Here is a 20,630-nt window from a genome sequence, read left to right as displayed (position 1 = left end):
TAGCAGCAGGGATCAGAGAATATGGGTACAGGGAGCCAGCAGTGTCACTGCACCGCTCTCAGCAAGGAGCACTTATGAAATGTTAAGAGCCGTCTCCATGTCAAGTGAGACCCATCAGTCTCTTCCTCCCCAAAGTTTTCCAATTTGAAGCTCCTTTGGGGCCTTCCTTGAGTCTGCATCATTCATTCATTCAGCAGGTATTTAGTAAGCACCTACTATATGCCAGGCACTGTCTTAAGTGCTAGAAAAATAGCAGAAAACAAAACAAAGTATTTTTCTTCATGGCGGTCTCAGTAAACAAATAGGACCAGCATGTCAGGTGGTGATAAGTGGATAAGCTGTGGAAAAATAAATCAGGAAAGGAGGACAGAAAGTGTTGGGGACAGGGCAGGGGTATAGGATGTGACCTGCAGGTGTGAGAGAGCGAACTGTGCAGACATGCGGGTGAGCAGAGCGCTGGGCAGCAAGAACAGCTGGTGCAAGGGCCCTGGGGTGGGAGGGTGCCTGGTGCCGTGGAAGAAAAGCAAAGAAATTGGGGCAGGGGGCGGGGGGAATTGGGTCTAGTGGGTGGTGTGAGCAAGAGGGAGGGAGGTTAAGAAAAGAGAATGAAAAGCAATAGAATATGGAGAAGGGCCCTTTCCTTGTGAGAACTTTGTCTTTTTTTTAAGACAGAGTCTTATCCTGTCGCCCAGGGTAGAGTGCTGTAGCATCATCATAGCTCACAGCAACCTCAAACTCGGGCTCAAGAGATCCTCTTGCCTTATCCTCCTGAAGAGCTGGGAATCCAGGCGCTTGCCACAATTCCCGCCTGGTTTTTCTATTTTTGTAGAGATGGGATCTTGCTCTTGCTCAGGCTGGTCTCAAAGTTCTGAGCCCAAGCAATCCACCTGCATTGGCCCCCCCAAAACTCTGTCTTTTATTCTGACATGAGAAGTCAGGGGAGGGACTGGGGCACAGGCCTGACATGACCCAACTTACATGTTCAAAGACTTGCTCTTGCTGCCAACTTGAGAATGAAAAGTGACAGGCCACAAAAGAGGCAGGGAAACTGGGGGGAAAGCCTCACGATAACCCAGGAAGAGATAACACTAGCTTGGAACAAGGCAGCAACCGCTGAGCAGGTGAGAAGCAGCTGGCTGTACTGGATGGACCTGGAAGGGAGAGGTGAGGGACTGCTGATGGGGAGGGTGAGGGGTGTCAGAGAAAGATGGGATGGAGCATGGCCCCAAGCTCTGGAGCCCTCTATGTCCAGACAGAATGGCACTACCACTAATGAGGTGAGAAGACAGGAGGAGAAGCAGGTTTAGAGGGGAAATGAAGAGCTTGGCTGTGGACATGCCAAGTCCGAGCATGCATTAGACATCCGAGTGGGGATGATGGGCAGGCAGTTGTGTAGGTGAGTGGGTTCCTGGAGAAAGGTCTTTGCTTCCCGCCATCTGCACCTGAATCTGCAGCACAATGTCCTGTGGTCGCCCATGAGTTTCAAGTAGATCCCCCAGTGGGAACCCAGTGAGCCATTTCTCTAAGGAGCTGGATCCGGTAGCCTTGATGATCCCACAGGTCAAGATGTTGAGAGGCTCGCCTCCTCCATATGAAGTGATAACAGGTCCTCCTTTGTATCAGAGGTAGCCCAGCAAGCAAGCAAACCAATGCAGGAAACCTACTAAAAGCAGGATAAGGTGTTGCCACTTAAAGGCAAGTGGAATAAAGGTAGCCCCTAGAAGCAGGTTCAAGTAAGACCCTATGAAATAGTTTATGAGAGGCCCCTTCTAGCACCCCGAGGTAAGTACAGTGATGAAACCACGAGGAAAGAAGTAGAGTAAAGCAGTACGTCAAGTGAGTGAGTCAGAGGCTAACCACTACTCGTGTTGGCCTCCTTTATGGCCACCTGGTGTTAGGGACCCTACGAAGGGCCTCTAACCACTCACATCTCATTGAAATTGTCAGGAGTAAAAAACCTTGGGTCTGTGATACCACAGTAAAGAGGCGTACAAGCCCCAGATGATGGGCCATCCCTTTGAGAGATCTAAAGTAGGTGTTTAAGAAGGAAAAATGAGGGCGGCGCCTGTGGCTCAGTCGGTAAGGCACTGGCCCCATATACCAAGGGTGGCAGGTTCAAACCCAGCCCCGGCTGAACTGCAACCAAAAAATAGCCGGGCGTTGTGGCGGGCGCCTATAGTCCCAGCTACTCAGGAGGCTGAGGCAAGAGAATCGCTTAAGCCCAGGAGTTGGAGGTTGCTGTGAGCTGTGTGAGGCCACGGCACTCTACCGAGGGCCATAAAGTGAGACTCTGTCTCTACAAAAAAAAAAAAAAAAAGAAGAAAAAATGAAAATGCTAAATTGTTGCTGTTCTTTCTTTGGTTCTCTGGTTCTGTCCCTGGGATGGAGAGACAAGTCCCTAGTGCGGAGTTTCTCCCCTGCGGCGGAGTTCATCATATTCCCATATGTAGTTTATCTCCCTACACTCTGAATGTGCAGAAGCTGGTCTCTCGCGTCATCTACAAGGTGCAACAATAGCTCCGTACTCAGAGGTCAAGAAACTCAAGAGGTTTCTTTCCAACCCAGCTCTGTACTAGACACTGTGTGAAAGGTGACAGTGAGACCCCACGGTCCTATTGGTGGCCTTAGATACCAGACAGGGTAAAAATCTCTCTTATCAGACATTCTCCTCCATTTCACTTGGTCAATCTTCACGTTCATAGTTGTAGGTTGTAATTTCTCTCCCCTGATAATCTGTTGCATTCTTCATATCTGTAAATCTACCATCAAAGCCTTACAATGGCATAAGTACAAAACTCCCGTCTAAAACATCGCCCCGATCAGCAGGAAGTAGCTCACTGACGGTGTCTGCCCTCCTCCTGTACCTATGGAAGGGTAAAAATGACAGAGGGGAACATGCGAGAGAGCCAAGGGCCTGGAAAAGGGCAAAATATATATTACAAGCTGTCTTTTTAAACTTCCCTCCCACTCTTTTGGGGAATTAAAACTTGCATTCCTGCCTGAGGCCAGTAATCAGAGGGGCAAGGGAGCGGTCTTTGTTCTTTTTACCACAGGAGAAGGCTCAAGGAAATTGAATTGTGTGGATAGAGGTCAGGGGATCATCTCACAGGAGATGGGGTTGATCAGGACCATCAACTATAGTTAAACAGCAATTGCCTGAAGCTGAACCTGCCCCCCTTTAAAAACCCTGTATTTTTGGTTGTAGTTAAGACAATGTTGGTTTTTTTTTTCTTAAGATGGAAGTCTGTCATCATCCTCGTTTGCCAGCAAATTAATAAACTTCTCTTCCTTTTTCTTCAAAAAAGGGGGTGGTAAGGGATCGGTGCACATGGCTCAGTGGGTGGGGTGCCAACCACATGCACCGAGGCTGGTGGGTTCGAGCCAGGCCCGGGCCTGCTGGACAACAATGACAACTGCAACCAAAAAATAGCCAAGCGTTGTGGCGGGCGTCTGTAGTCCCAGCTACTTGATGGGCTGAGGCAAGAGAATCATTTAAGGCCAAAAGTTTGATTTGAGGTTGCTGTGAGCTGCGATGCCACGGCACTCTAACGAGGGTGACACAGTGAGACTGTCTCAAAAAAAAAAATGGGGGGGGGGCTGGTAAGTACCCACAAGGACTATGCAACCCTCAGTGAGCACATGAGTACCCCACTCCCTCGCACTTTGGGGATTCTGTAAGGGAGAACTCTCCAGCCCAGATGGGAATTCTCACCTCCTAGAATAAACAGAGGTCAAAGCAGGGTTTAGAAAAAGGCAAGAGACAGGATCTGGCAGGTGAACGGGGAAGGGTGCTCCAGGCAGGGAAAGGCTTGGGATGGAGACGGGCTGGCCCCATGGTGCTGTTGAAGGAAAGTACTACCAAATCCAAAAGGGTGGGGGGGGAGGGAACCAGCCATGAAGCAGCACCTCTCGCCCCCTACCATGGGAATGTGACCTGAAGCAGTGCCTCTCGCCCCCTACCATGAGAATGTGACCTTTTGTAACTGTTCCAGGAGATAGCCCCGAGCTAAAGCAGATAAAAAGGCTAAGCAAATGTTTAACTGTTAAGCAAATGTTTAACTGTTAATCTTGTCTTAAGACAGTTAAGTAATGAACCAGAGTTCTTCTTATCTAGAAAGCCCCTGCTATGTCTGCTACCCCTCCCTACTTTGTGGTTAAAGCCCCTGCCATGTCTGCTACCCCTCCCTACTTTGTGGTTTTTGCCTTTATAAGCTTGTAAAACCTGCTGTTCGGGGCTTAACTCCTCTGCTCCTGAGAGAGTTACGAGCTAAGCCCCAGCATGCTGGAATAAAAACCCTCTTGCTGATTGCATCAAGTGTTGTCTCTTGCGGTTGATTGGGGGTTGTCGTAATCCAGGACAGAGTGGGGGTCTTGTCCCAAGTCTTTCACTATTAATAATAATAGATGCCACTTTCTGTATGCCTGACTTACTGTATGCCTGACACCATCCTAAGTGCTTCTATGTAGAAACATATTGAATTCTCATAAAAACAGGAAACAGAGACTACTCTTATTCCAAGTTATAAATGAAGAGATTTAGGCACTGAGATTTTGTTCTCGACAAAGGTCACAAAGGATAGAACGCTACAAAGGTAGAACTCCTAACTGGGCAGTTTGGTTCCCAAACCCAAGTTCTTGGTATTAACACATACACTATGCTGGGACTTCCCAGGAGTTCCCTATAATATATCTGATTCTGTATTCCCCAGATTTCAGTCACAGGGAACAGTCATTCAAGATACCTGAGGGAGTGAGGGTAAAAGGGAGAGAATAGGGGGACATGTGCCCCAGATGTTCCCATCCAGTTTGACTTCCTCACCTGAAAGAGGGAGAGTGAGAGGAGGGAAAAGGGCTGTTGCTGAGACCTGCCCCTGGGACAGAGGGTCAGAGTGGAGAAACTCTCTTCTAAAGGGGTCGTATCGGTAGGAAGACTGTCAATTCCACAAGTTCACAGCAGAGCTGCATAGCGACTGCCCCTCGGTGATTCCCAAGGCCAGCACTACAGCACCATCTGCCCAGCCAGACAAGTGTGCTTGCCAATACATGCACGCCCAAGCCCCGAATGTCCCAGGCCCTCCCCACAACACTCCTCATCTGTGTGGGCTTAACAGTCCTCACCAGCCCAGCCCACTGCGAGTTGACCAGACACCATCATTCAGCTCTAGGGGAAGAGACACGGAAGGGCTGCTGGGCAGCCTGACAGCTGTCTGCAGCATCCCACTGCCCAGCGCTTCTCCCCCCACCAGCCGAGCCCCAGCCTCCGCCAAGCCGATTGGGAATATACTCCTATTTATCCAGACTAATGAGAGCTAAGTGTGACCACCCTCTTCCCCGCAGCTGAGCCACGCGGCTGTGAGTAGGATGTGCCAGCTCTGACAACCCACACGCGTACATCCCACCCAGACTCGCACACGCTGAGGCCCTCGGCTGAGCTCTAGCATCAGCTTCCACACTGTCTGTGCTTCTCCAGCTCCTCCTCCAGCAGCCACAGGGAGGAAGGAAGCACCCAGACAGGCTGGGTCTACACCAACACACAGAAGAATTAGCAGGGCTATGATGTCTCACCTGGCTTATCCAAGCAGGGTCATGACTTAAATTAAGCAGATAGTTGCTCAATTCTAAGCTCAGGTGAACAGTTATTAATGCGGATGTAATGATAATGGAATGCCTCCCTAAGAGACTATGAGAAGAGATCAGGCCTGGCTCCTGTAGCTCAGCGGCTAGGGTGCCAGCCACATACACTGGAGCTGGTGGATTCAAATCCAGCCCAGGCCTGCCAAACAACAATGACAATTACAACCAAAAAAGAGGCAGGCATTGTGGCAGGCACCTGTAGTCCCAGCTACTCGGGAGGCTGAGGCAAGAGAATTAATTAAGCCCAAGAGTTGGAAGTTGCTGTGAGCTGTGATGCCACAACACTCTACCAAGGGTGACATAGTGAGATTCTGTCTCAAAAAAAAAAAAGAGAGATAAAAGGTGAAAATAACTATATTGCCAAATCCAAGATTGAAAGTGGTCTTAGAGGTAACAGGTGCAACACCCTTTTTGATGCTGAAATCCCTGCCAAACCTGTCTGTGACCGCCTCCAGCTAGGGAGACCTTGATGTCCAAAAAAGGCCATTCCATCTGCCTGGTAAACATTTTTGTGCATGGAACCAAAATCTCTTTCCATAATTTCTACCTCTCCGCCCCACACCCCACACCCCACACCCCAAAATAGAGCTTGCTAATGACTCACTCCACATCCTAAGACTTTCTATAAACCATGCCACAGAGCTGGAGACAGGCTTTTGAAATTCTGATGAAATATCACCATTGCTGTTTTCTTAATACAACGTTCATTCCTCTCTGCTCAACCAATATTACCAGTCAGGTCCACCAGCCAGCCTACCAGGCAGAGCTGGACCCTGCTCCATCCAACAGGGAAGTAGATACAATCAGGCCATAACATTCATTCAGGGACGAAACAAGAGCCCCGGGGAAACCAGGCCATTCTAGCACAAATGAACACACGCAGCCACATACCAAAATTATATGGAAATCAGCTCTAGTATCTAGGACTTTCACTGGTGGAACAATAGCCCCATGCCTTCATCTGACGTGTCTGCCATTGGGACTGTTCTCAGGGATCAATCATGATATGTTAGAGAAGCAAGACTTAATAATGTTTGTTGCCATTATTTGCCCATTTTCTTCAGCTCAGGCTCATTTTGTGAGGTCTCAGGCATTGGTACACTGGCCCCTGGTGGCTTTCGGATCTCACCTATCAAGAACATACTGTTGACCGGTAATTCAGGACTCTGCCGCCAGGCTGTCCTCAGACACTACTCCATTCACCTCCTTGAAATGACCACTCTTCCCTCTGACAACACGATCACTCACCTCTGCACAGGCCTAGGCAAGTCACAAACCCTGGGAGCCTCAAGCTCCTTGCCACAAGGTATGTTCACTTCTATCTGCCTTGCAGGTCCTGGGGGAGATGGAATTAACGTGTGTAAGAACATGCTGTACGCTGCAAATCACGGCACAGGTATCATCAAACAGTTGATGGTCAAGAGTCCTGGACGACCCAAAGGGGCCTTTATCTATTCACTTCACCTTTTTGGACCCCAGGATTTCCTACCTGTAAAATGAAGGCTGTAGGCCTAATTCATCCTAACTTTTCAGCAGAAGAGAAGGGGCTGAGGTTGTAGCTCACAATGGGTTCTGGAAAGGGTGTGAGGGAAAATAAATGTCCAGAAAGCATCTTGTGTGATACTCCCAAAGATTGAGGGAAGAAGAACACAGCATGTGGGTTCGGACACGTCTGTAACTACCACCAAGTCTCCTTATCCACCCCAAAAATGTGTCAGTGGCAGGGGTGGAGCAGAGAGGAGATGAGAGACAGCCTTATACGTACGGATACAGGTGTACGTTTATCTTTGGCGAAGTATTTACTTTCCTAATTATATATTTTGCGGGCTGACGATAAAATTGGTTGACATTTTTGAGCCTTGACTAATTCCTGGGGGAAAAGAAGTTTGCAAACTGACAGGTCAGCTCATGATTCAACACTTGCTATAGGTAATTTATTTATCAAACATTTACTAAGCCTACCACTAAGGGCCAAATACTGTGTTTGACCCCGAGGATCAGACATGAATAAGAAAGACACAGCCTCCCTGAGGTGCTCACCGGGGGGGGGAAATTTATGTTCAAGAAATCTGTCTATATTCCCTCTCTAGGTGATGGATGGAGGAGAAAGTCATCAATTTCTGTTTGTCACTAATGTGAAAGACTAATGGACGGTCTATATGGGTGACTCAATTTGGAAACAAGATGAAATGTTACATGCCTATCAAAATTTCATAAAGCAAATCACATGTAACATTATCAGATAGGAGCCCACTACTAACAAAAACCCCACAGTGAATCGTCTACAAGGCAAAGAACTCAGCTGGGATATTTGAACCTTGGTGCACCTGCTATTTTAAAGACACAGCAGAACTGGTCTTAGGAGACCAATGTTCTTCGTTCTTCCTTCTCCCCCAACTCTCCTGTTATCTTCCTCTTTACAACATCTGAATGGTCTGTGTTGAATGTTCTCTGTACAAGATTGGAGCTCATTGGGGGGAACCAACTAAGTAAAAAATTATAGTTGTGAAGTACTTGGGGGTCCTAGTAAAGCAGAGTGTCAAATAAATCCAAGCTCTTGCTGCTTCGTCACGTCTTCTTAAACAAGAAGAAGATTAGGGCGGTGCCTGTGGCTCAGTGAGTAGGGAGAGAGAATCGCGTAAGCCCAAGAGTTAGAGGTTGCTGTGAGCTGTGTGACGCCATGGCACTCTACCCGAGGCAGTACAGTGAGACTCTGTCTCTACAAAAAAAAATAAATAAATAAATAAGAAGATTAAATTGCTACAATAACCTACTGGGGTGTCTAGTGTATCCAGGCTGAGCAGGGCTTCCCTGCCACCTGCACCAAACCTCTGCAATCCCCAGGCCCCAGTTTCCTCATCTCTCAGCTAGACTTTGTGCCCTTAAGGAATTCTTTGAAGGCAAAAGTGTCCCCACATTCCCCAAGAAACTATATGAATAATAGTGATTCCACATTTCAATTCCTTTACCAGACAGAACCCGATATATTTAATGTGACTGCTGTGATAATGGGCTATCCCAAATGTCTCCAGGGGTCCCTAGCTGCAGAAGAGTAGAAAGAGACAGCTTTGGAGACAGATGGGTTCGAACTTCAGTACTTGTGTTACCTTAGATGTGTTATTTCAACTGTCTGAGACTTTGTTTCTTTTCTTTTTTTTTTTTTTTAGAGACAGAGTCTTACTTTATCGCCCTCGGTAGAGTGCCGTGGCGTCACACGGCTCACAGCAACCTCTAACTCTTGGGCTTACGCGAGTGCCATAATGTCACAGCTCATAGCAACCTCCAGCTCTTGGGCTTAGGTGATTCTCTTGCCTCAGCCTCCTGAGTAGCTGGGACTACAGGCACCCGCCACAACACCTGGCTATTTTTTGTTGCAGTTTAGCCGGGGCCAGGTTTGAACCCGCCACCCTCGGTATTTGGGGCTGGCGCCCTAATCACCGAACCACAGGTGCCACCCTGAGCCTCTGTTTCATCATCTGTAACACAGGATCATTAATTCCAACATGAAGATTGGCTGAAATTTGGGAAATATCTAGCCCAGTGCTTGGTCAATAGTAAGGCCTTTTTAGGTGAGAGTTATTATTTTAATATTATTATTTATTGAGCACCATATCCTCAGTGCTTAACACATAGCATTCAATTAATATTTGTTGAGTTGGTTAATGAATGAAAAATCACATCCCTGCATTTATTATTACAGCCAAAACTTTCATTAAAACCCAACAGGATTTTTAGCCCGTTCCTGTTCTCTCTTTTAAGACAAATAGACAGAGAACGGACATTTACTCTACTTTTTTTTCTCTCTTCCACTTCCTCCAATAAGTCTACCTCTTTCAGAACAGGTCAAACCAGAAAAAAGCACTTTAAAACAATTGCCAAACATATAATTGGAGACCCTGGTCTTTTTTGTTGTTGTTGTTGCAGTTTGGTTGGGGCCGGGTTCAAACCCACCACCCTCAGTATATGGGGCTGGCGCCCTATCCACTGAGCCACAGGCACCGCCCCAGAGACCCTGGTCTTCCAGGGGCCATGAATCCATCTACCCTTCACATTCGTGGAGCTAGAGTGATACCTTTGCACACATCATGTGCCAGGCCCTTATGTCAGGGAATAACACTCCCATGGAGTTCGGAGTCTAGTGGGAAAGTGCCATAATAATTAGATACAACACAGCAAGGGCTGGAACAGATGTATGTGTGGGGGAATGGGAAAATGGTAGGAAAAAGATGAATTCTCCTGGGATGGACATGATAATACTGGGAAAAGACTTTACAGAGGAAGAGCCATTTAATCCAATGGTGATGGAAAAGGAAGAAAGGGAAGTGGGGGGGGGACTTAGGAGAATTTGGAGCTGTTTTCCAGGCAGAGCAGATGGAATGGGCGGAAGACCACCACAGGAAGAATAAGAGGAAGGGGTAAGCCCCGGAGCAATCCCCCCTGGTATATTTGGGTCATAGTGACCAGTTCAGTGTGGTCAAAATATGAGGCAGGGGAAGGAGTCATTAGCGGAAGATTGGAAAGTATCCGTGTTCACTCAGCTTACAAATACTTAATTGGGTATGGAAGGCAGTGTTTTTAACCTTTTTTATCTCACAGCACACTTGAACCTGTAGTTAAACTTCCACGCACACTTAAATTATGCTGATCAAAAGAAAGAGCAAAAAGAAGAATATACTCACCGTGCTTTGAACTTCTTTCAAAAATAATGAAATTAGGAAGAGAAAGTACCCAATGTACTCAGCCCTACTATGAGACTAATTTAGGGTTTTCACATGAAAGCTATAACCCAGTTACAACCTAAGAATAGGGGGAAGGGGGAAAGGGAGGGGAGGGAGGGGGGAGGTGGTAGAGGGAAGGGGATTGGTGGGGTTACATCAGCAGTGCATCTTACAAGGGTATATGTGAAACTTGGTAAATGGTCTGTGAAGCTAGTGAATGATGCCCCAAGATCATATCAATGTACACAGCTATGATTTAATAAAAAAAAAAAACACCAAAAAAAAAATAATGAAATTAGTGAACTTTAAAAATGTTTGTGGCACACCTAAGATCCTCTTGCTGCACACCAGCGAGTCATGAGGCACATGGGTTGAAAATCACTGATCTAAGGTGTTAGAGGCAACGCTTATTAACGCCTGAAATTTTTCTGAACAGGATCGAAGGTAACAAAAGAGAACATAATCTTCACATACTGTTGAAGGTACTTTTGCTTCCCAGTGGCAAAGGAAAGAGAACCTTGGAACAGGAGTCAAGGACATTGGCCTCTAGAGCCAGCTGCCCCTTTGGACTCGTTTCCTCATTTGCAAGATGAGCAGGTTGAATAACAGCCCCATACAATCCTTTATGGCTCTAAGATAGTATGACAACCACCTCTGATCTCTGTAAGTAACAGAGGGCTGCAGGGATGGGGTGGGGTCTTCTCGGGATATTTATTAACTGATAGCTCCACAGTCATCACTCAGAGGACCAGAGGGAGAAAAACAAAATCAAAAAACATTTCAGAAGATAGATGATGGAAGAGGCTGACATATGTGCAAGAGTTTGGGGGATTTATGCAGCCAGCCTCGCAGCCATAAATAAAATCCCTTTCTCTTACCCAAAATCTCATTCAGGGGCTAAACACCAAGCACTGTAATAGACAATTTGGCTGTATCTCATGCCCCCTGCCTCACTTGAATGAAAAACAGCCGGCACAAAGCAGGGTAATGGGTTCAGCCGCCTCTTTCCAAACATCCATATTGTCACGGACAGACAAGGTGGAGGAAATGGGGCAATTTGTCTCTGAGATTCCTGGTCCCTTCCTGTAGCCCCACTCTGACAGCCATCCATTCCGAGGCTGGGGGAGGGAGGAAACCCCAGAAAAACCCAAAGGCAGGGAAAAGTGACCCCTGGGAAGGTGGAAGGAGTAGCAGCCCCTCCCTTTCCCATAAGCCTCTCAACGACTTGGGAGACCCCAGCCCCACCAGCGCGGGCCCAGCCCACCTGGGCACAAGGCCGCCTGCTGCTAAGCACAGCTCCTGTGTTTTCTTGACCTACTTCTCTCCCCATCCCTGCCCTACTCCGCATCCCCTCTGGAGTCCATCTAATTAACACCTTTCCATCCATAAAGACTTTTTTAAAGGCTCCAGCATGGAGGATAACTGAGGAAGACAGGGAAATGGGGCCTGGCATAGCTGTTTGCCTTTTCTTTTCTTTTCTCTTTGTTAGTTTAATGCTGCTTCCTGGCCTCCACTGAAGATTAGGCCCTTTCTGACAGTGCCAGCCAGCAGGGTCCCTGGCAGGAAATCAGCTGGAAATGGCCTGGCATGAACCAAAACCGAGGGCCAGCAGAGTCTGGATGATGCCGGACAAGCACTGTTCAGAGTGTGGGTTGAGGAGCACGAGGGGTCCCTTTGAAGCCTTCTGTTGTTGGTGTAGCAGCCAACAGAGGGATCTGCCCAGCTCCACTTCCCTCCCGAGAACAAGTGTTGGGTGAGGTGCTGCTGATTCTGGCTCAATCCCTTTCTGCTCCCCATTAGCAACAAATGGAAATTGATGGGTTACCACTTTATCTGCTCATTTAGAGGGGGACCAAACCTCACAGCAAACGCTGAATAACTGCAGGCATCTTATAAATTAAACATCTTAAGGATATGAACCGTTTTGCATTGCCGCTAAGCAGAATTAAATTAGGTTTTGATGTTTCTGTAGAAATGAATGGAGAAGGGGGAGGGAATATTTTGTTTTTAATTCCCTTTTTTTAAGCATGCAGAGCAGTGCATCAAGGGCAGAGTGAGGGGGAGAATTGAGTCCCCTGTCCACATTTCTGATTCCAATCAGCTGCCGCTGCATATGCACAGAAAAAAGTGCCCACGGGTAACGGGCAGCAGCTCACAGACCTGCAGGCTCGGCCTCTGACATGTGATGCCTGGCTTGGCCAGGGTCTCGGAGGCTGGCCTGCCTCTGCCCACACCCCTTCTCCTGACCTCCACCCACGTGCCAACCTGACTGCAGCTGGAGGAATTCAGGAGCTTTAAGTCAGTTCCCTGGACTCAGCCTCAAACCATCTCTGTTCTAAGTCCGTCTGCCGTTTAGATTCAGGTTTAGGATCTAGGCTCCTGGCTTTGCTCACACCCTAGCCCCAGTCTGGGAAAAGGGGCCTTATGTGGTTATCGGTCTGGAAAACCTGCCTTGTATATGGGTCCAGATCCCTCTAAGATCTGGGGTCCTCCTGTGAGATGGGTCTTCTTATGGCCAACAACCTACTTGCCTGTGTTCAGCACTGCTGCGCCAGCCAACCATCTACACTGTCCCACATACACTTCATCTCCAACATCCCACATCTGTCCTAACTCCATAGGGACAAATTCTCTGTTGCTGAGCCATCAGATAACCACACTGTGCCTGCCGGACTGGACTGTAACTGGGGTTGTGTCCCTAGGACCCAGGATCCAGAGTGCCTTGACCTGCAGCTGATGAGCCTCGCTCCACCCTGGCAGGAGAGGAGACATCAATTTCCAAAGCCTTCTCCTCCAGGATGTGCATGTGGATGGCGCTGAAGGCAGCTCTGTCTGCCCATTACCTAGAGTGGGCGTCCACACTGCAACAGGGACAACGGAGACGCTAAAGTGACCCTCTCATTCCTCTCAGAGCCAGGCCACAGCAAGCAAAGGTTTGACTTTGCAGACAAGGGCCCTTGTAAGCAGCCAGGCCAGGGTAACCCAGCAGATTTCTGGTTTCATCCAAACTGGACAGCACGCTTTCCAGGAAGCCTTCTTAGATTGATTCCTTATCTGCAGACCTGGATGTGGCATCCCCAGGGCCATGCTCACGTTCCTTCACTAATGTGCTAGGCGGAGCCCATCACCAACCACACCAGACAGTCAGCTGCATCTTCATTCTAGTCACCAGGGGAGCTCAGCAGCTGACCAAATCAGAGCTGTCAGCCTGTCGGTTGGCCCACCACCACCACCTTTGCCCCAGACAAACTCAGGAGGGCCCAGTGCACGGTCTGGGCACCATCCGGGGCTGGGCCACACTTACCGATCCTCAGGGAGTGCGGGCTGCAGGCGACCATCACGAGCCACGCAGGAAGCAGCGCCAAAGGCGCCGAGACGCGGGGCATCTTCCATAAATCCTCATGGAGCCCTCTGCTGGTCTGGGCATGACATAACTCTGTGAGAGAGCGGGGGAGCACGTGAGTCCTGCACCCAGGCGGCCACCCCACCCGTGACCCACGCTGCCAGGGAGCACCCCCAGGAACTGTGTGGGGAGGGCCACCATCCCTCTAGGACTTCTGGCAATGCCCTGGAGGGCTCCAGGCGGGCTCCAGGCAAAGCCATGGAGTTGGGGGATTGGGGGAGCTGTGTCTCTCCCTAGCAAGAAAGCCCATGTTTCAATTCTCAGCCCCATCAACAAGGGGGCAGGGAGCAGTGACTGTGGTTGGCTGATTCATGGAACCTCATTGGAAATGAAGACCTTGGGAGGGGTGGGAGGGGGGAATGATGCACGGAGGGAGGTTGGTGGGATTACACCTGCGGTTCATCTTACAAGGGTACATGTGAAACTTAGTAAATGTAGAATATAAATATCTTAGCACAATAACTAAGAAAATGCAAGGAAGGCTATGTTATCCCGTGTGATGAAAATGTGTCAAACGATCTATAAAACCAGTGTATGGTGCCCCATGATGGCATTAATGTACACAGCTATGATTTAATAATTAAAAAAAAAAGAAAGAAAAGAAATGAAGACCTTCATCTGCCCTTAGAGAACCGAAGCCGTGGGTAAACAGAAGGGGGGGGCAAGAGAATAATTCCACTGTCCCAAATAGCCCATGTGGCACACAGGGGCAGTGTGGGTTGGGCCCATCTCCTCGCTTGCCAGCTGTGTGGTCGTCATGAGGCTCTCTCTTTGTCTCAGCTCAGGTTCCTCCTATGTAAAAGTGTCACACACACACACCCCCAGTGGGGCTGAACTTAGGACTACCCAAGGTAACACAGGAGAAACTGCCATGCTCAGGCCCGCTCAGGCCCTCCCAGGCCCAGATGGCAGAGGTTTATTTGCAGCAAATACTGAGGACAGAAGCACATGTCCCAGGGCATCAGCTGGTCTCCACGTCTGCTCTGCTGCTTGTCGAAAACTGCTAAACCCCCACCCCATCCTTCCTCCATCAGCCCCTCTCCCCCTTCCCAAGGAGGGTGGGTCCCTTATGTCGAATCCAGAACTTTGGAGGGGACTGCCTCTCCTCAAGGTGGCACAGGCATTGTCCCCCCACTGTGACCTCTCAGACATGCAGACCCAGAGTCTGTAGGGGGCCAGAGCCTTCCCATCACTGGGGTGAGGGTGGGGCTGGTGAGCATCTGGATATGCTAATCCCGGGTGCCCTTGGTTAGGAGAACGGCATTGTTTGCTCCAGCCACCCCCTAGTCAGACAATCCAACAAGAAAATGGGCAGAAGACTTGAACAGACAATTCTCTAAAGAACACATCCTATGGCCTCTACACATGTGAAAAGGTGCTCACAGCATTGGGCATCAGAAAAATCCAACTGGAGGCTCAGCACCCGTAGCACAGTGGTTCCGACGACAACCACATACACCAAGGGTGGCGGGTTCAAACGCGGCCCAGGCCAGCTAAACAACAATGACAACTGCAATAAAAAATAGCCAGGCACTGTGGCAGGTGCTTGTAGCCCCCCAGCTATTTGGGAGGCTGAGGCAAGAGAATCGCCTAAGGCCAAGAGTTGGAGGTTGCTGTGAGCTGTAAGAAAGAAAGAAAGAAAAATTAAACTGGAAACCACGATAATATATTGCTATATACCCACCAGGATGACTTAAAAAAAAAAAAAAAGATAATATCAAGTATTAGGACGTGAAACAACTAGAACTCTCATATGGTGTTAGTGGAAACATAAATTGATGCAACTGCTTTGGAAAACTGGTGTGCTATAGCTTACACGCCTCTAGCGACCTAGCAACTCCACTCCCAGGTGGGTAGCATACACCTCCAGAAAGGCTTGTATGTGCTCACTGAAGACGGACTGGAATGTTTCTGGCAACCCTGTTTGGATTTCCCCAAACTCGAAACTACTCAAATTTCCAACAGCAGCGTGGAGAAATACAGTGCATATTTGCACAATGGAAGGTTATACAGATATGAAAATGAGTAATCGACAATTCCTTGCAAGTGCATAGAGGAATGTCATAAATATTGAGGAAAAAAATCCAAGCACCCATAAAGTCATTCTATCTACATAAAATGCAAAAACAGGCAAAACTGTTCTGTGCTGCTAGAAGTCCAGTTAGTGGCTGCAGACGTCCTCAAACTTTTTAAACAGGGGGCCAGTTCACTGTCCCTCAGACCGTTGGAGGGCCAGACTATAGTTTAAAAAATATATATGAACAAATTCCTATGCACACTGCACATATCTTATTTTGAAGTGAAAAAACAACACAGGAACAAATACAATCACACGGCCTCCTGCGGAGTTTGAGGACCCCTGGAATGGTTAAGGTAGCAGTAGACAGGAGACGAGCGTGCGTCTGTCTGGGTGATGGAGGCACAGCTGTGTTCAGGTTGTGAAAACTCACTGAGCTGTGTACTTACGATATGCACACTTCTCCTAAAGTGTTATGTTGTTCAGGGGCACCCCTGCATGCCCCCCCACATGTTCAGTGTTCCAGCGACACCCAGCATCTTGCTGCTTTGCATTTCCCATGTGCACGCTGCTCCCTGAAGCGTGGTCCTCTGCTCCCCCACCGCCACAGGCCAGGGTTAGCAATGGCATCCTAGCACGGCTAATAGCAGCCCTTTTCCCTCTTTTGCTATTGACTTTATGCGTCTACATCTGGGATCAGGGTGGGTTTCTTAAGGGCAAGGACTGTTTTGAGTCTCCTTCCCTATCCCCAGAGTCTACTTATACATAATAGGTGCACAACACATATTTGTTCAATGAATGGAAGGCCGCGAGCAATTGCCTATTGGAGGGAGACAGAGGAAAATAAAGGGTAAAGGACTGGAATAAAGGCAACTCTGCTGTCGGCATATCAGGCCCAGAATCTTTGTTCTTTAATTCATGGGTGTGGGTGCAGAGACAGATTAAAGCAAACACAGTCTCAAGGGAAGCTAGACATTCTTACTCATTATAGATAAAGTTGATTATTCAGTGATTTCCTGTCTCCCCACTAGAATTTAAGCTCAATAGAGGTGGGGCAGGGGCAGAAATCTTGCTTGACTGTATCCCCAGGGCCTAGAACAGTGCTTGGTGCATGTTACGGTCTCAGTAAGTATTTATTGACTTTATATCAATGATCTTGCAAAGAGCAAAGAACTTAAATCTGGTTAGGCTATATAAAAGTAATACTAAATACAATCATCAAATGTCTTCCCCTTATGGCCCGATCAGCATGCTGTAAAATAATTATCATGCAGACTGCTAATTAGGTGTCAGATTAGCCTGTATAAATTTTATCTGATGACAGAACTATACTCCGTTCGTAGAGGCATGACTTTTATTATGCACGGCCTAGAAGCTTGGCTGATTCTGGAGACCACAGGTAAGGACAACAACATCCTCAGGTCCTGGGATGCTCTTGGGCCTCAGCTGTGTACCCGTGGGCATAACGAGAAGTAATCTCTTCCCAAACCTTAGGAGAACAGAAAGAACCACCATGTTGCATGTGTCTAAGGTTCAGCAGTTTGCAAAGTTCTTTCCGCCATCTTTATCATGTTTCAAGCTCTATTACAGACGAGGGACCTGCACCCAAGAAAAGAGATGTATCTAGTTGAAGGTCACACGGCTGTCCAGAGGCAGAACCAGAACTAGCCAAGTCCTTGGCTCCAATGGCTTTTCTTTTATATCTGAATTAACTGTTATAAAGCAGAAATATGAAGCTTTTAGATTCATCATCAAAAAATGCAAAGAAATTTAAGGTCTTATTTTCATCTTAATGTTAAGATGAATCCAGTCTTAGGATCTAACAGTGTGGCCTTCCTCAGCTGAAAATATTTTAATAATTTAAAGGTAAAAAAGAAATTATCCAGGAGATATAGCACCAAGATGCTCTTTCGATTAACATTACCTTCCCTGACGGGGGTGGTCACCTCCTCCCATGGTTTATTAGCACCTGAATGCCATGGCGTCTAAATCAGTATCTCAAGCCCAGAACAATGGTACTTACACACCTGTCTCCTGATTCCCCACCTGCACGTCCCAGAGCACTTCCAACACACCTTGTTATAAAGAGAAGACATCATCTCCACCACGCCTGCCATCTGCTGCTCCTTTTACTTCTTCTTAGTAGGTGGAACCACAATCCACCAGTCACCCAAGCCAGAAAGCTGAGACTCTGCCTGGATTTCTCCATCCCCACACTCCCACATCTAATCAGTCACCAAATCCTGACAGCTCTGCCTCTGAAACACCACACCCTTCTCTCCATTGCCACTGGCTGTCCAAGTACAGACATTTGTCAGAAACAGGCCAGACCTATGGCATAGCATCCTTAGCGGTCTCCGTCCTTTGGTCTTGCCCTCTTCAGTCAGTTCTCCATGCAGTGGCCAGGGGCTTCTTACTGAAACACAAACTTCATAACGGCCCTCTCCTGCTCCAAAGTCACAGGTAGTTTTCCATTGCCTAGGTGCAGGGGTCCTCAAACTTTTTAAACAGGGAGCCAGTTCACTGTCCCTCAGACCATTGGAGGGCCGGACTACAGTTTAAAAATAAAAAACAAAACTATGAACAAATTCTTATGCACACTGCACATATCTTATTTTGAAGTAAAAAAAAAACAGGAACAAATACAATCACACTGCCTCATATGGCTCGCGGGCCGTAGTTTGAGGACCCCTGGATAGGGGATTAAGGGCAAACCCCTCACTCCAACAGACAAACCCTTGCATGATCTGGGCCCCAACTCACTGGCCTCACACTCAGCAGAGCTGATGCCCCATTGCCCCAAACATGCTGCGTCCTTTCACTGCGTTCCCATGCCCTGCACGTGCAGTCCCATTCCCTGATGGCCCACAAACTGTCTTCTCCAGGCTCAGCTCATTATCGCCCCTCCCCAACTGCTGCCACTACCCCTGGAACACTCCTCACTGGGGCACACATCCTGCTATGACAACAATGACGTCTGTCTCCCTGTAGAAAGTAAGCTTGGATAGCAGAGAGTGTGCCAAGCACCTAGCACCCTACCTGGCACATTGTAGGTGCTCTGTTAATATTGGCTGGATGAGTTAACGAACAGATGGTGTCAAAAAGACATTTTCTGAGTTTACATCAACATAAAATAAATGCACACTTTGGCATGTACATTTTGTATATTTGCTGCCATTAAAACTAATGACTTAAGCAGACATAATGCTGCAGATGCAGGCAAAGGGTAATCACAGCAATATGTATTGGGAAGGGGAGGGAAGCAAACATCTACTTCCTTTTTATTATATGCCTGGGTCTTGGGCTGGCAGTCACAGGTAAGGACGTGAGTTTGGGTCTTACATTGCTACTAGCTCTACACCTTGGGCAAGCTAACTTCTCTAAACCTTGACTTCTTCATGTGTAATATGGGGATGGGAATAGTTCCCTCATAGAATTGTTATGACTGTGGAATGCAGAGCTGTTCACAGGAAGCACTCGATAAATTCCAACTCTTCGTGACTGCTACATTCACCCCATAAGAAAGCGTTGCCTCTCATTTCACAAAAGAGGCGGCTGAGGCACAGAAAGGTTTAGTAGTGTAACTGAGCTCATACAACTAAAGCAGCAGAGCCAGGGTTCAGATCTAAGAGTGTCCAATCATGGGTGACCACAAGCACCATGCTCCTCCTTTGACTAGAGTTGACGATGGAAGGGCTAGCCGGATGTAAAATGAAAGCCAGTATACAAGCTTGGCTTTGACTTCCAAAGGTCTCACGCAGTGCCCACCTAAACAAAGGTAACTTGGAAGAGAGAGCCTCAAACACAGAATGTTCCCATGTAATTGAGGGCATTGTTCTAGATATCCATCAGTAACCTTGCCCATCATAATGTGTGCAGAGTTACCACCCAGCCTGGTAGCCCATCGACCCAGGTTGTAGCCCAGCTTATCTGGCTCTGGACCTTATTAAGTGAATGCTCTTGAGAAGCTACACCCCTTGGAGCCTGCAGCCTTGCCCACAGTGACACGGAATAACAGTGCCCACATTCAGGGTCATTAGCACCAGAAGAGCAGAGAGCCATGTGGACTTTTCCACCTATGTCTCCCGTGCCTAGCACAGGCTGGCACACAGCAGGCACTCACAAAATAGCTGTTGAAATAATGAAAGAATCCAACCAGAAAATACATGTGGAAAATGGTCTGTTAGTTGTAGTATTTATTTGTGAGTGACAGTTGGTGTTCTTGGCCATGAGGACTTCATAATCCAGGTGCGATTCCCCCACCCTTGAAAACTCTCCTCCATTGATCATCCCGGCCCTTGCTATCCCCAGCTCAGGGGAGCCTGAAACACACACTGTGGACGGAGCAGTGGTCCCGGAGCTGACACTTCTGAGTTCTCACCTCTGCTTGAACATTTACCTGCCACGCACACTCCCTCACCCTAACACCAAAACCCAGACGTCCCCACTTCTTCCAGAAGGGGAAACTAATTTTCAGTTCTTCCGATCCCAAGACTGGTCAGCTTCCCCAAGCTAGAAAATCCTTTATTGTATCTTTCACATTGAATGGTCTCTGGCCCCCTGTCCCACACTGGTGTTTGGACGCAAGCCCCAGGAAGGCAGGGCCTTGGTTTAGTGCTCTTATTTGAGGCTGAGCCTTCAGCACCATGGACAGTGCCGGGGCTGTGGCTGCTAGGCATGTTCAAAGTGTGAATGGATGAATGGCCACTTAACTTTGCACTATAGAAGGGCAGGGGACCATCTCTTTCAGGCATGTATCACCTGACACACTTGCTGTAGTGCTGATACTGAGTAGTCCAATCAATGTTTGCTGATTCATAAGCACCAGCCAGTTTCTAAGCACGGAGAGCTCGCTGGA

The 20,630-nt window shown here is 48.0% G+C and overlaps 1 protein-coding gene across 2 annotated transcripts in view; it reads right to left on the bottom strand.

Annotated features, from left to right (window-relative positions):
* The window catches only part of GRIK4 (glutamate ionotropic receptor kainate type subunit 4), a 465,962-nt gene that overhangs the window by 322,190 nt on the left and 123,142 nt on the right, over positions 1-20,630 (bottom strand). The window contains exons 1-2 of one of the 2 annotated variants that reach the window (XM_053595471.1): positions 13,657-13,767; positions 6,883-6,970 (exon numbers count right to left, since the gene is read on the bottom strand). Coding sequence is in view for 1 of the 2 variants with exons in the window: in XM_053595472.1 (XP_053451447.1) it covers positions 13,657-13,738 (82 nt within the window). In the remaining variant the exon portion in view is untranslated. Of the gene's footprint in view, positions 1-6,882; positions 6,971-13,656; positions 13,789-20,630 lie in introns of those variants that run through there. The other variant, XM_053595472.1, reaches the window with a different exon arrangement.

Source organism: Nycticebus coucang, chromosome 6, assembly GCF_027406575.1.
Source record: "Nycticebus coucang isolate mNycCou1 chromosome 6, mNycCou1.pri, whole genome shotgun sequence".
NCBI lineage: Eukaryota > Metazoa > Chordata > Mammalia > Primates > Lorisidae > Nycticebus > Nycticebus coucang.
The sequence above is the reverse complement of the archived record's forward strand: the minus strand, read 5'-3'. Positions and strand labels throughout refer to the sequence as shown.